This window comes from Acromyrmex echinatior, chromosome 19 (assembly GCF_024713525.1).
Source record: "Acromyrmex echinatior isolate Ae372 chromosome 19, ASM2471352v2, whole genome shotgun sequence".
NCBI classification, from domain to species: domain Eukaryota; kingdom Metazoa; phylum Arthropoda; class Insecta; order Hymenoptera; family Formicidae; genus Acromyrmex; species Acromyrmex echinatior.
This window is the reverse complement of record NC_141870.1, coordinates 117,292-131,810: the sequence shown is the minus strand read 5'-3', so window position 1 is coordinate 131,810 and position 14,519 is coordinate 117,292. Positions and strand designations below refer to the sequence as shown.

The 14,519-nt window shown below is 29.4% G+C and overlaps 1 protein-coding gene across 4 annotated transcripts in view; it reads right to left on the bottom strand.

Moving 5' to 3' along the window:
* The window catches only part of LOC105147258 (phospholipase DDHD1), a 23,484-nt gene extending 8,965 nt beyond the window's left edge, over positions 1 to 14,519 (bottom strand). The window contains exons 1-10 of one of the 4 annotated variants that reach the window (XM_087416211.1): positions 14,268 to 14,513; positions 13,529 to 13,797; positions 12,255 to 12,569; positions 5,297 to 5,467; positions 5,078 to 5,206; positions 4,826 to 4,967; positions 3,039 to 3,145; positions 2,652 to 2,965; positions 859 to 1,144; positions 65 to 244 (exon numbers count right to left, since the gene is read on the bottom strand). In XM_087416211.1, coding sequence (XP_087272337.1) covers positions 65 to 244; positions 859 to 1,144; positions 2,652 to 2,965; positions 3,039 to 3,145; positions 4,826 to 4,967; positions 5,078 to 5,206; positions 5,297 to 5,467; positions 12,255 to 12,569; positions 13,529 to 13,607 — 1,723 coding nt within the window. In that variant the 5' untranslated portion in view covers positions 13,608 to 13,797; positions 14,268 to 14,513. Of the gene's footprint in view, positions 1 to 64; positions 245 to 858; positions 1,145 to 2,651; positions 2,966 to 3,038; positions 3,146 to 4,825; positions 4,968 to 5,077; positions 5,207 to 5,296; positions 5,468 to 12,254; positions 12,570 to 13,224; positions 13,352 to 13,528 lie in introns of those variants that run through there. The other 3 variants (XM_087416212.1, XM_011058144.2, XM_087416213.1) reach the window with 3 other exon arrangements.

Below are 14,519 nucleotides of genomic sequence, written 5' to 3'. Positions count from 1 at the left end.
ATTTATAAATAATTTATGATGCAGAGAAGGTTTCTGTACATTGTAATAATATGTATAGAATTACCTTGACCTGGACGGATTGGTGGATTTGAATCTGGTGTTGGCGAAGATGGACCTTCTCTAATGTTCCAACCACCTCGCACTAAATCCCAAAGACTCCAGCCCTTCTCTGCATTACGATTGGGTGGACTATCCACTGGACTATCATCTTTATCATCATTTTCTATTGATACATATAAAAACTCTATATTAAGTAAAATTTTTGTTCATTTACTTTAGTTGACTTAACCTGTATGTGTTAAATTCGTTAACTCTATACTATTTTAAATACTCTTATTGTCAGTTCAGATTTTTGAAAATAGTTATATTTCCAAGGAAGAAATCAATATTTTTTTGAAGAATTAAGTATTAAATAGAACACATTTTTTGCGTCCATTTTGCAAATATGAAACATTTTAATTTTCATTAAAACATGTTTTTTTACATGAAAATCATGATAATCCACTTTTGTTAAAATGTTATGATTAATTTGATCTGTATATCTGTATATAGTTTAAAAATGAAGATACTTTCTCATTACTTGTCCTATTTTAATTTAGATCAATTTTGAACTGAATGTTTATTGCAATAACTGCAGAGTAATATATGTCTATGTAAAAGTATTAATACAAGTTTATATATAAAATAATTGTTAATTATATATCGATATTTTAGAAGACAAATACGAATTAGAAGACAAAGTCGAAAATACAAAAATTTAAAAAAACACAAAAATTAATTAGACTTTATATTTCGAACTTTAAAACATGTCATAAAAGATATTTAAATATCTTAAGAATAGACTGATAAATAAAATACCTGTTGGCGGTAGAGTCGGATCGACGTTGTTCAGTGATGAAGGCGATTGTGGTATTTGTTGACCATCAATTCCTCCGTATGGTGGTATTAGAACTGGCTCGATTTTACTGTAACCCCTTTCCAAAAGCGGTTCCATTCTATAAGCCACTGGATCGGACCAGTGAAATATGTTATAGAATCTTTTACATAAACCTTGCGGCATCACATCTAATCTGTTGGATGGAGTACGAGTGCGCAGAGCTAAAAATACGGACAATGGCGAACCCAAGCAAAACAAATTTTCAATCTGTAAATGAGAAAACAATTTTCACTTGATATAATTCCAATAATTAGAAATAATTTGTTGCAAATTTTGTAAACAGTTAAGTTTTTACAGTTAGTAAAAATTTAAGTTCCGACTATTTTCCAAAGTCTGAAAATTGTTTCGAAAATTTTATATTTCTCTAAAAAATATATTAAATATTCTTTAATTTTTCGCTAAAAATATTGCAAAATTATTACAAGTACGCGAAAATTAATTTTTTATATTAATTTTTTAAATAAATTTTTTAATATATATATATATATATATATATATATGTGTGTGTGTATATATGAAAATATAACATGTTTTTATTAATACATTATAATTATATTTAATATTATTAGGTGTACAAATAAGTTTCCGCCGTTTTTATCAAAAATTAAGCATTTATTGTGAAAGAACGATACATAATGTTTTATTGATGTAAGTCAAAATGTAAGTGCAAGTTCTTTTTGGCACGAATCTTCATTCAATAATGCTTCCAATTCCGCGTCTTCGTACACTTTCGGCCTTCCGCTACGTTCTTTATCTTCGACGTCAAATTCACCCGTTCTTAAATTTTTGAAACCATTCACGACAACTTCTCTCACTTAAGGCAGCCTCACCATATGCTTCTACAAGCAATCGATGAGCCTCAGCTGCAGATTTCTTCAAATTAAAGAAGTAAATCAAAAGTTCCCGCAAATGAACACTTATTCGGCTCGGCATTTTCGCACAAAAAAAAATATGATGCTGATACAAAATCGCTAGTATTTCAAGGTTATGTTGTTGACAGATGCCCAACCTTACGATATGTTTTACATCAGACAATTTTAACCATAGCTTGCTAGTGGCACCGTCTTTTGTCAAACGGCGGAAACTTATTTGTACACCTAATAATTTTTTTTCTGTATGCGTGTTTCCATTCTTTGTACATCTTTGATCAGGTATATTACAACTATATGTCTATTAGTATTATAGATATATTCGTGGATCGTCGAAGGAGCAGTTCCCGTACGATCACAGAAATCAAGCACGCTATGTGCGGTACAGCTTAAGATGGGTGACTGCTTGGAAGTATGAAATTAATTACCGAATTCAGGAATGTTTTTTTTTAATCGTAATTTTATCATGTGAAAATAATATTTATTTTAGCAATAAAACTGAATTAATTAATTTTATTTTTCTGAAATTTCACTAAAAAATGTTCCGAAACGAAAGACAATTTCAGCAAAATCAGTGGAGTTTCAACGAAATTTCAGCGAAATTTTTCCACCGTGGTATTCATATTCTAATGCTTGCTCGAAAGCAACCTTAGGACTCCAATTAATTAATTATTTCTAATCATTTTATAATTAGAGATAATTATTTATTATAAAAATTATTTACTAGTAACGAGAAAGTTGTTTCTAAGAATCAATTTTATATTTGTTATGGACTATGTGAAAATTATTTATATAAAACAAATTTTACTTAAAACAAGTAAATTTCTTTCCATGTAATTGCTCACAGGAAATTGTAATCCTTGCAATAAAACTTCTTGCGCCTGCGGACATGAGAGTCGCATGTCAGGTCCTATCCAGCCTGTAACTATGTCATATACAATCACACATCCTAGAGAGTGCGCTAAAATTGAAATCTTTCCTTGCCAATCGGGATGCCGACTCGCAAACATACAGTATAAACTATTTAACTCTTTTTGTAATCCAGCTCGAACTTCAGCACCATACAGAGGACTTGTATAATACAAAATATCCATTGCTGATGTATTAAGCAAGTGACGTATACTTAATACACTGTAAGGTGTAATTGCGTCTACTATATCTGAAAGAAGAGATTGCACATTCGATAAAATTAAGTAGATAGTTATTAGTGCTGTAAAGTATGTGTATTTTACCTCCATCTAACTTTAACGATGATCGCCATTCAACTGGAAAGAATTCTACTCTGTGTTTAGAATTTGGAAAGTATTTTTGCTTAAGCCAATCCACGCAATCTCTAAAACTATTAATTTATTGACACTTAAAAATAATATTATTTTATAAAAATATAATACCATACAAAATACAGTATTATACAAAATGTTGTACGAAAAAACTGACAAACTTCTAAAACATATTTTGGAGACCATTCTAAATAAAAAAGATAGAAGAAAAGATGTAGAAGAATTTAACCAAAAGTAAAATTCCAATATTAACGAAGATACAGTTGGCACCGCACCGTTTATCTAAATAATTCAGTCATTATTTGAACTATTAATTTTAACAATTCTACAACTGCATAAGTTGTTAAGTGGTTATAGTTGTAAAAATTGACCAATCGAATATGAGAATATTCTACTGTGATTGGTCAATTTTTGTAACTATAACCACTTACAACTACGCTTACATGATTGTAAAATAGATTTTATACGCTTACATGATTGTAAAATAGGTTTATAGTTATGTATTTATACTATAGATGATATCGACATACAATTTAATTATAGATTATACTAGTTTAGAAAAAACCTTACTTAAAACTTTAATCGCGTTTTTCTCAGAATGATGCTTTCAACGTATTACGAAATTGATCCAAATGCTCTGAAATCTTGCACATTATTGTCAATTGAAGAGAAAAACAACCCTGTGGTTTTTTGCGACAACTTACATATTTTTTCTGTAATTACAGATACTTTTACATTGAATTTTAACGTAAAAATTGAACTTTTTTCGCATGAACATTTTCACATTTTTTAAATATTTTTTTTAATTTGACAGGTATTTCTTTAATAAATTTAATGTAGATTAAAAATAATTAATCAAATTTTTGATACAGCATATTTCGGATCACGCCTTTATCGTGTATAAGCCTCCAAAAAACGTGCTATAACGCCGCTATTTTGTTTGCTAGGAACATAATTGTTATACGTTTTGTACACTCAGATAAGAATAATAAATAAGTACAAAAAGATTTTTTGTATCATGTATAGTTTTTTATTAATAAACTTCTAAAATAAGATATGATTTTGAGGCCTTTTGGATGGACTAACTCCTTAATCGATCGATTAATCGCAGATACAACTCTTACGGAGAAAAATTACGAACACACAGCCTATTTTCTGTTTCGTGTACATTTTGATCCTAATGATGCATGCATATGTAATTATAGAGCATGCAAATATGTCACTAATGCTATATTTATTAAATCGATATCTATTATTTACTTATTTAAATAAAATTTAACTTTCCTTGTTAAATAATTTTTAAATAAATTTGTAATAATTTCTTTTTTAATAAACAAAGAATAAGTGACGGTTAAAACTTTCCGGAATTCACTCAAAAGAATGCTTTTAACAATATATGTTAAGAGTAAGGTCATCAAAGATGCTTCCCCTAAAACCAATAATTATCAAAATTTGTTCTGTCTCTCAAAGATCTCTGTTGTTAACGAAGAGAGTAAAATTCGTTGTTGCCGGTAAAAGATTAAAACGTATTTTCGTTAATTAAGAATGTCAAAAAAGATAATTATACTTCAAATATATACAACAGAAATAAACATAGTTAGCATTCTCGATCATTTAGAATGAGTCCATTAAAAAATGCGCCTATTAATATGATTAGTGACTACAGAACATTTTAGAACTTTATCAATTTGTTTACGAAACACTCTGTATACTACAAAAAATGATTATTATTATTATACCATGTGGTATTACGGATAATTTTCCCCGTATCTCGCTTTTGTCCTATTCCATGAACAACAAATACTAGATGATCGATATCACGTGGCTTATCCTCCATATTTGTACGCGTTTTATAGCCTCTTTTTAATCGATAGCCTGTTGCTGTCAATTTAGAGTAGAAAAAAATGTATTGAAATAATACATAAAAATACGAATGATTCCCTTTTTATTATTTATAGTTTAATTTTTATTATTATTAATCCTGAACTTACTTTTAGCAAAACCCAACTTTGATGTAACGCTACGCATTAATTTAGTAGGTGTATATTCGCTATATAATGTCACATCGTTAACCGAGTGCCAATCAACGTGAAACTCGGAAAATTGCTCAGTATGTAACACTGAAAACGCAATAAGTTTTAAAATTTATGTAAGGACATGTTACACAAGTAAGAAAATCAAGAAAAATATGAAAACAATGAAAAGAGTACCTTTATAAGATTGAGGAGGATTTGTTTCACACGTAATGATATTTTGATTGCTGCTTTCCTTTTGAAATAATTCAAGATGTACCTTTTCTATTACTTTAGAATGTTCTGTTTCCAAGGGTATCCAACTGCCATCATAATACCATGTACCCCTCATAATTTCCCATTCTTCACCTTCAACAAGAATTTACAAAGGTTACTATATTTGTATGAACTAATAATTGAGTGCCTTGTGCGCGCGCGCGTATGTGTATGTGTATGTGTGATCAAATAAATTTCTACATAAACTCTAAACCTGAACACTCGTTACTTAATTTTACTAAGGCGATGTTCCAAAGTAATAATTTTTTTAATGCTTCTATTGATAATACTCCTAACTTTCATGAAAAATTTGAAAAAACTACAGAATTTGTTAATATAAAAATTACAAAATAATACTTTTGAGGCTTCCGCAAGTATTTTTTTCAAGGAAGTTACATGGTTTACAAATATTATCTTTGTGTCTTAATTAGTACACTGTCAAATATGCTAACATTTCGTGAACATTATAGTTCACAATTAGCATATTTAACGATGTATCAAGGATAAAAATGGGAATAACTTGTAAAATACTATCTTGAATCACAAAATATTGCATTTCTAAATAGTCCATTATTAGTAATTTAAATAGTTTACATTTACATAATACATATTACAAAGCGAAATACATAGTGAGCCAAAAGTTTAAATCCATTAACTAAAAATATCTACAATATAAAATAAAATTAAATTTTATCTTATACTCTTTTAAATATATCATAATTTAACATATTTTTATTATTTAATTTTTTTTACAATAAAATAAAAAATAATATGAAATGTTTGAAAATTCTAACAAAGTTTTTACAAAAAGAATAACAGAACACCAGACTTTTTTTCGTCAAAGTAATTTACATTTAATCTCATCTTTAGATATTATAGATATTATACATTTAATCTCATCTTTAGATATTATATTTAATCTTCTTTTTTTATTTTTTTCAAAACGATAACAAAATTATGAAAAAATTATAGATTATTCTAAATCATTTAAGTTTAAAAATATAATGCGACAAATTTGGTTTACTATCTAGATCATATTATTTTAATAAATAATAGATTTTTTAATCTATGCTTTAATAAAAATATATGGAAATGTATTACAAAATAAAAGATAAAAATCTCAATTTTTTCATATAAATACATTATGTATTAAAGATTATTTACGTAGAGTTACATTGCGATGCATAAACTAGTTGTCCAGTAAATAAACAAAATATTTATTTATTCTTTGTAACTAATCGCAGTGAATCACAATGAAACTTTGCATAAATTATTTTAAATATTTAAAGTACTTATAAAAGAAAAAGAAAAATTTTTTAATCATTTTTAAAATTTTAATTTTTAACAATAAAAATAATTAAATAAAATAAATAAAAATGTATTATTAGTATGTAAACGAATATATAATTATTCACACAACTTTCATATATAATAATTTATTTGAAATGTAAATATTTATTAAACATACTTCCAAATTTAATTTTCTTTGCAGTGAAATTGTCTGTCTAATACATCCTTAAATAATCTAGTTACAAGTTTGTTTATTTATTTTTTATTTTTTTATCAATTTCCTAAAATAATCCATAGCTTAGTTTTGGAAAAAAAGTTTTACAGCCTGTCATAACCGATTTCTTTTATATTATTTAAATAATGATGATAATAATAACTATACTAAATATGCTTATCTAAGATTGAAATTGATAACAATTATTGAGTAATGCATAAATCAAATTTTTAAGTAGAGTTTCACTAAAATATTCTTAAATGCTATATTTATATGACCTCAAACGTTTAGTTTGGTAATGTACAATATATGTCACAGTCAAAGCATAAAATTTAATAAATGTATACACTTACTAGAAAATATATGCATTTAGTCTGTTTCATAAGAAAATATATAATCTTAATAGCCATAGCACACAAAAAACTTAAGCAGTAAGCGAAATGATCAATCACAATAAAGTTCGTAAGACCATAACATAAACAGTAGCCAACGAACATGTTGATTTCTTTACTGCTTATATGTCTTATTGCCTTAAGTTTTTTGTGTGCCATGATCCTAATTCAAAATGAGAAATATATGTGTAAATCTGGTGCGAATGTGTGTGTGTGTGTGTGTGTGTGTGTGTGTGTGTGTGTGTGTGTGTGTGTGTACAGTAAATGTGGAATGTATGTTCTTTGAATGTATGCTACGCTTTGACTGGTACTGCCATTTTGAAGAAATTTAGGATTAACCAATGAAACCAGTCACATTGAGTGGCTAGACTCTATATTATAAAGACTCCAATCAGCTATTGGCTTCATGTAAACGGATTGGCCGAATTATCAATCGTGTGAGTTGGGCAGTAACTAGCAAAGTCAACTATTTCAAATATTTTTGTTCTACTGTTCACTCTCTTCGCCCACTATGCAATAGGCTACTGGTCCTTTATAAACGCACAAATTAGTATGACTAGTAGATGTTCAAACAATACGTAGTAAAGAACATACAGCTAATAAGATAACTAGCCATGCAATTCGAAGACTAGTATTGGCAAGTTAGTAGCTCGCATCGTGTAAACCAAGCTTTAGTTTTTGTCAGAAATGTAATTTTCAAAAAGTATCTCAAGCGTTATGAGGTAGTGTTCTTAGTTTTGCAAAAGTGTTTTTTAGTTCTAAAAAGTACCAAAATTAGTATGCTCAGAATTAAAAATATCTTAAAAAGTTAAAGTCATTTGGTTAGAAGTGAATTAAAAAATACAAAAAAGTAGGAAATGTTGACGATTTGCCAGAAAGTGGATTAACTCATTAAGAGAGAATAAAATGATCATTCGTCTATTTTTTAATGAAATCCTATGCTAGTATTGCATTAAGCTCGAAATCAACTACGTGAGAAGGATATAAATGTTGGAATAAATATCATCAGACGTCATTTTATGAAGCAAAGGTAGACTGTCGTTTCACAGTTCAAAAACTTCTTCCAATACAAAAACAAAACGACTGGCATGGGCTCAAAAAAATTTGAATAGTGATTGGAATAACGTAATATAAAGCTTCTTTTTGGATTCTTTTTGATTATTCATACGAAGAGTCTGGTCAATCCCTAGTAATAGAATCATTCAGCAGTAAAGTATCCATACTTGGGGGTGTTTCTGTAAGCGAAGCTTCCAATTGTCTCTATTTGTTTATCGATAATCTAAACGCTGACAATATGCATAATATTTATTAGAAATATTTATTGACATCCGCTGAGAAATTTTATGTGAAAATTAGAGACAATTGGAAGCTTCAGAAATGATCCTAAACATCGAAGTCGCTTTTTCGCATAGAAGAAAATATGAAAGTAACATTAACAGTGGATTGACCTACTTATCTCCAGACGCAAAGTCCATTGAGAATGTTTGATCTTAGATGAAGTTCGAACTAAGAGAAAAATCTATTTTTAGTGTATCTTAAGCAGTTGTCGATTAAAATCAAGCTCTCTATCTATTTGAATATACTGAAAAATTAGGTAAAAGTATATCAAAAAGTTGGCAAGCAATAATTGACAATAGATGTAACTGGACCCATTATTAAATAATTGCGCAATATCTTTTTGAGTCTACTTTAATATATTAAAATCCTTAATTTTTTTCTAAGTTGTGTACTGTGTGTTCAAATGCTGCCACATACACTTTCTTGTGGAACAGACTATACGTAAAATTTGAGCAAAAGTATCAATTAAATATAAAAATGTCGCTATCCTTAATAAATTATTAATTTACTAGATAATATGTACATTTACTATATAATACATAGTAAAAACATATTTACTCTTACCTCAATCCTTATAAAAAAAATACGATTGGGAGTTAACGATACTCTTGACCAATAATAACTGTTGGTGAACTGTAATTTGGCGAATAGTAACTATTGGCATATAGTAATCTTCGATTAGTAACCATTGGCGAATGGTATTACCAATAGGTATGAATTAATTATTACTTATTAATGCTAAAATGAATATTACTGATTAGCGCATCATATTCCAGAATACGTACGGCAAAATTATGATAAAAGAATGTTTCCCTTCTAAATTCGAAAATTAGTTTCATGATGCTTCTAACCGGTCACCCATCTTAAATTATACCTCATCTAGCTATTTTACTTCTGCGATCATATGAGAATTGTTACTTTGATAATCCACGAACATCGCACAATGTTAATTGTATAACTGACATATCTGGTTAATAGAAATTGTTAAAAAGATGGAACGCGTATAATTAAAATATTTTTTTCATAAGTGATCTAAAAATTTATAGATTTTACTGATTGAATATCGTAACAATTATTTTCAGTTTGTCAAAATATAAATGGTAACTACTGACACTCAATCATCACTCTTCATTGACAAATAGATTCGATCTTATATTAGGTGTTGGAATTAATTCGTAGCGTTTTACAAGTGATGGGAAGTACTTTCATTAATGTATTTTTTAATGCTCATGTGAAATAAATAACATTCTTTCATTAAAAAACGCTACGAATTAATTCCAACACCTAATAAGTTTCTGTAACTGTTAATTTTCTCAATCGTACATATCCTTTGTATGTCACGGTTGCCATTAGGTAAGGACCTAATCATTAATTAATAAATAATAACTATTGTAGTAATCCAATAGTTATTATTTGTCATTCAATAGTTATGAGTGTTAATATTATAGCTATCATTGGCTTCCAATTACCCAGATAATAAAATGCTAGTAGTACGCTAGCAGTATGCTAACAAACTTGATTATAACGATGCAGCCGACTTCAATCTGCTGCTTCTTCATTATAAGCCATGATGCAAATAAACAAATGGTCTGTTTTCCGTTCCTGCACTAGATTGCACTAGAATTCTCTTTCTTGCTTTCGAGAAATATCAGACATATATCTAGCTCACTTTAAGTTCTAAAAATGTACACTAGTTCAGCTAGAGAAAACAGACCTAAGATGTAGACTTAACTAAGGATCATGGTACAACAGGTACAAAGTAAAATTATTTTGATATTTTCTCATGTACAGAATAACTAAAGGAATTATTATGTAAAAGAAATCACATAATTTTATTTAAAAAATAATGAATAGTTAAAATATTTGTGATAATATTTGTCCCTTCAAAACAATCTCTTTCTATTTTATCTCTAACATTTTGTCGTATTATTAAAAACAACGGAAATATTTTAAATGTTTTAGATGGAGGAAACACTGTGTAAGTATACTATATAATGGCTTTGACTTCTAATCAGACCATATTCAGTCCACTAATAAGAAATGATAATATAAGCAAAAGTTAATCGTAGTCATCATAGTCAATCATAAATAAAATACAGTTTGGAAACTTCCACATTTCCAACTCAAACAGCTAAAAATAATTTTAAAATAATAAAATAAATTATTGCAATCACATCGGAATTATATTTCAATTTATAATTAAAAATTATTTACATAAAATATGCAAATAAAATAAAATATAAAATACAAAATATCTCGTTAACTATTGACTTTTTGATAACTTCATTTTCACTTTTATTAACGGAATCATATTAAGCGAAAAATTTATAGAACTCCATTTGGAAATGATTTTGAAATCTCGTAAAATAATAAGTATGAAAAAATATGCTATTTACGATAATATTTGCTCCTATGAAACAAACAACTTTTCTATTTTATATTTTATCACATTGTCATGTTATTAAAAACAAGAAAAATTTTCTAAATGCTCGAATTAAAGGAAGCATCCTATACATGCAATTTATAATATTAAAAATTAGCATGATTAAGATCCACTTTGGCTCATTAAATTATTTCTTTTATTTTTAATATTTGTTTCATGTATAAAATACAATGATAGTGCAGCTCAACTAAAATTTTGATGTTATTTTTATATTATTAAATAAGTCTTCTTTCAACTGAAATATATATGTATATATGTTTATATATATTAGGTGTTGGAATTAATTCGTAGCGTTTTACAAGTGATGGGAAGTACTTTCATTAATGTATTTTTTAATGCTCATGTGAAATAAATAACATTCTTTCATTAAAAAACGCTACGAATTAATTCCAACACCTAATATATATATATATATATATAAAATCCAAATTATTTAATTCTTGTTATCAAAGTACTCCATCATCCAACAATAATAGACATTGCCAATAAATAAAATTTGTCATATCTTACATAACGATTATACATAAAATGTGAAAATTGTTTCGCGGCGAAAAGTAATTTTTTTGCTAGAAATCAATTTATGAGACGATTTAAAGTAACGATAAAAATAATTAGTCAAATCGTTACCATTACTCGTAACAGTTTAAATTTCATTGTGTGCTTGTGAATACATTTATTTATCAAATTAATAAGTGTATACATTTAAAAATAAATCAACACTTTGATTGTGACATATATAAATAACAACTAATACATTTTATTGAGAGCTCTGAATAAATTCCTTTTTACAATGATAGAATGTATTGTCTGTGTTATATTTATTTCGCACATGTTGCAAGTCATAATAGGCATAGTCAATACGAATTGGCTATAATAACTTCAAGGATAAAGTAATTTGTGCAGTATAAAGACATGCATTACTGCATGCATAATGGAAAAATATACAGAAATCTAAAGAGCCATTGTGAATGAATCATTATTAAGGCATTCATGGATATTTGTATCAATTGTCGATTCATTGGCACTATTATTTTCACGTAGCCCAGCAATGCCTACAAAGTTAGAAAGCACTTGTGCTCACTTGCATAAATTCTGTACTACATGAGTTGACTTTGGCAATAGGCAAAAAGTAATTAGTAAATATGCAATGGTGTAAAAAATAGAATACAACTAAAAGAGAAATAAAATATGTGATATATTCACCTGGCCAATATATCGAAACGCATTTCATATTATCTATTTCGATATCGTACATGCCACCTCTAACCACAATTTTTTCAGCGGGTGACAAACCGTTTGTTCCATTATTACTTTCGCTAATTAAATTCTGACGTTCTTGATAAATTCTCTCAATTCTTAAACTGTCGTACCCGCAAAATTCGTTCCACCTTTTGTCAACGCCGTCTTTATAAAACCAACGTATTTCTTCCGGAGTCAAAGGCTCGGCGTAATCTGCTTCATTCACAGCATTAGCTATATCGTTCTTTGGACTTGATTCCACTATTGCTTGGTCGTTATCTTTGTACGAGACAAAAATTGAATCATTACACATCTAATATTCTTTCAATAATTAGTAATTATATTAACAAATAATAATTTAATACACTCGGATTTTTATCGTGCATTAGATTAATTTTTACAAAAAGAAAAAGGTGAAAATAAATATTAAATAAGTCAAAATTATTTATACTTTTTAAAGCATCATGTTTCGAGGAAAGATATTAAAAAAAAATATAAAAATAATCTTTTAAATACAAATAAACATTTACACAAATGTTTACACGTTTTTGTTAAAATTTTTATAGTTGATATTTTTGGGAGATACTTGTGTATTGTTGTAAAAAAAAGTCTAACTAGGTAAGCAAACTCGATCTATCAAATGATGACTAATAAATTTTAGAATACTTGAAATCTAATGGAAAAAATTCTGGCATGCTTGATAAATTGTGCAACACGCTCAATCGCGCGCGCGCACTCCCAAGAATCTCCCAATTTAAATATCTCACGAATACATAGCGTCTACTCGTGATAACAAATGACTGCGCAGAAAACTGATTAGTATAATTACTCAGTAATTCTTTAATTGGTTACAATTGATTTTTACTTTTAATTCCTCGCTGGATCTACAAGTGAAGAAACTGACTCTACATTAAAGAAAAAAAAAAGCACTTACTAATCAATCTTTTCTCTGTCAATGACTGCGCGTTCAGAAGACTCAACAGTTGAATGAGAGCTCACTGTTATTGGTGTATTCCTCCTCTAGAATCTCTAGATCATCCAATCAAACCTTTAGATCTCTAGAAGAATAGCAGCGAGCACTTATTTAGCGGACTGTCAAGGCCGCTGAACGCGCCTAAATATGATGGTCGCGATGGAGCGTATCAAATAATAGCGCCTGATTATATGATAACGTTCTTTGATTATCACGTCACGATGATCGTAATCATCCGGATGTCTCGTGTGTCTTATTGTCGTACCTTCGTAGGATTCTTGCTCCATGGGCAGCTCCATCGGCGTCTCACTGAACGGATCAACCTCGCTCAGATTAATGGACATCCCGTTGAGCTGTTGGGCGACCGGCGATTTATTGTCAGAACTCGAACACGCTCAAGCTTCGTGAGTTCAACAAACAACAGCGATAGTTGTCGCCGCGCGTGGGCAGCGATCACGAGACTATGATAGACGCGACTTTTGTCGCAGAGCTGTCACCCTCGCGCTATCTCGATGACGAATCGACGGAGATGAACTTTGCACGAGCGCGAAGAAAAACGTGAGACATGCCAAACATAAAACGGAAGAGAGGAAAAAAGAGAGGAGAGAGAGAAAGAGAGAGAGAACATGGCAAGGAATATTCCGATGATTTTCGCCTCTTGCAGAAATTATAGCTGTAGTGACATAAATCCCGCTCGCGAATCTGGCGATCGAGTCGAGAGCCACGTTATCTCGCTGTCTCGCTCTCTCCCAATGTCTTCCAAGCCGCCCAAAAGGGACCGCATGCGCGCGCGTACATGCGTAATGCGTTATCCAGGGAAATCAGAATTCAGAAATGATAAAGAACGATTCGATGCAATATAACAACAATGGTATCCTCAGATATCCTCTTCTCTCCTCTCCGATCATTATCGTGTATCTCACATTATCATGTATCGCACTCGCTCGCACGCCTCATACAATACAATACATATATATATATATATATATATATATATGTTGTACCAATTTATGCTGCCGCGACTTTTTGGTCGAAAGTCGGAACACCTCGTTCCACGATCACTCCGACGGTTACACTTCACAGTGTCACATTGATCATAGTATAGTAATACTGATAATACTGACAATGGATGATAGCGACTCACAATTCACAACAGCGAGCAGCTGATGCAGTGCCTGGCATTATCGCACTAACGAGTGACGATACGCGGTACATGTACATATATGTATCGATATGCATGTGTTTAACGGTGCAGG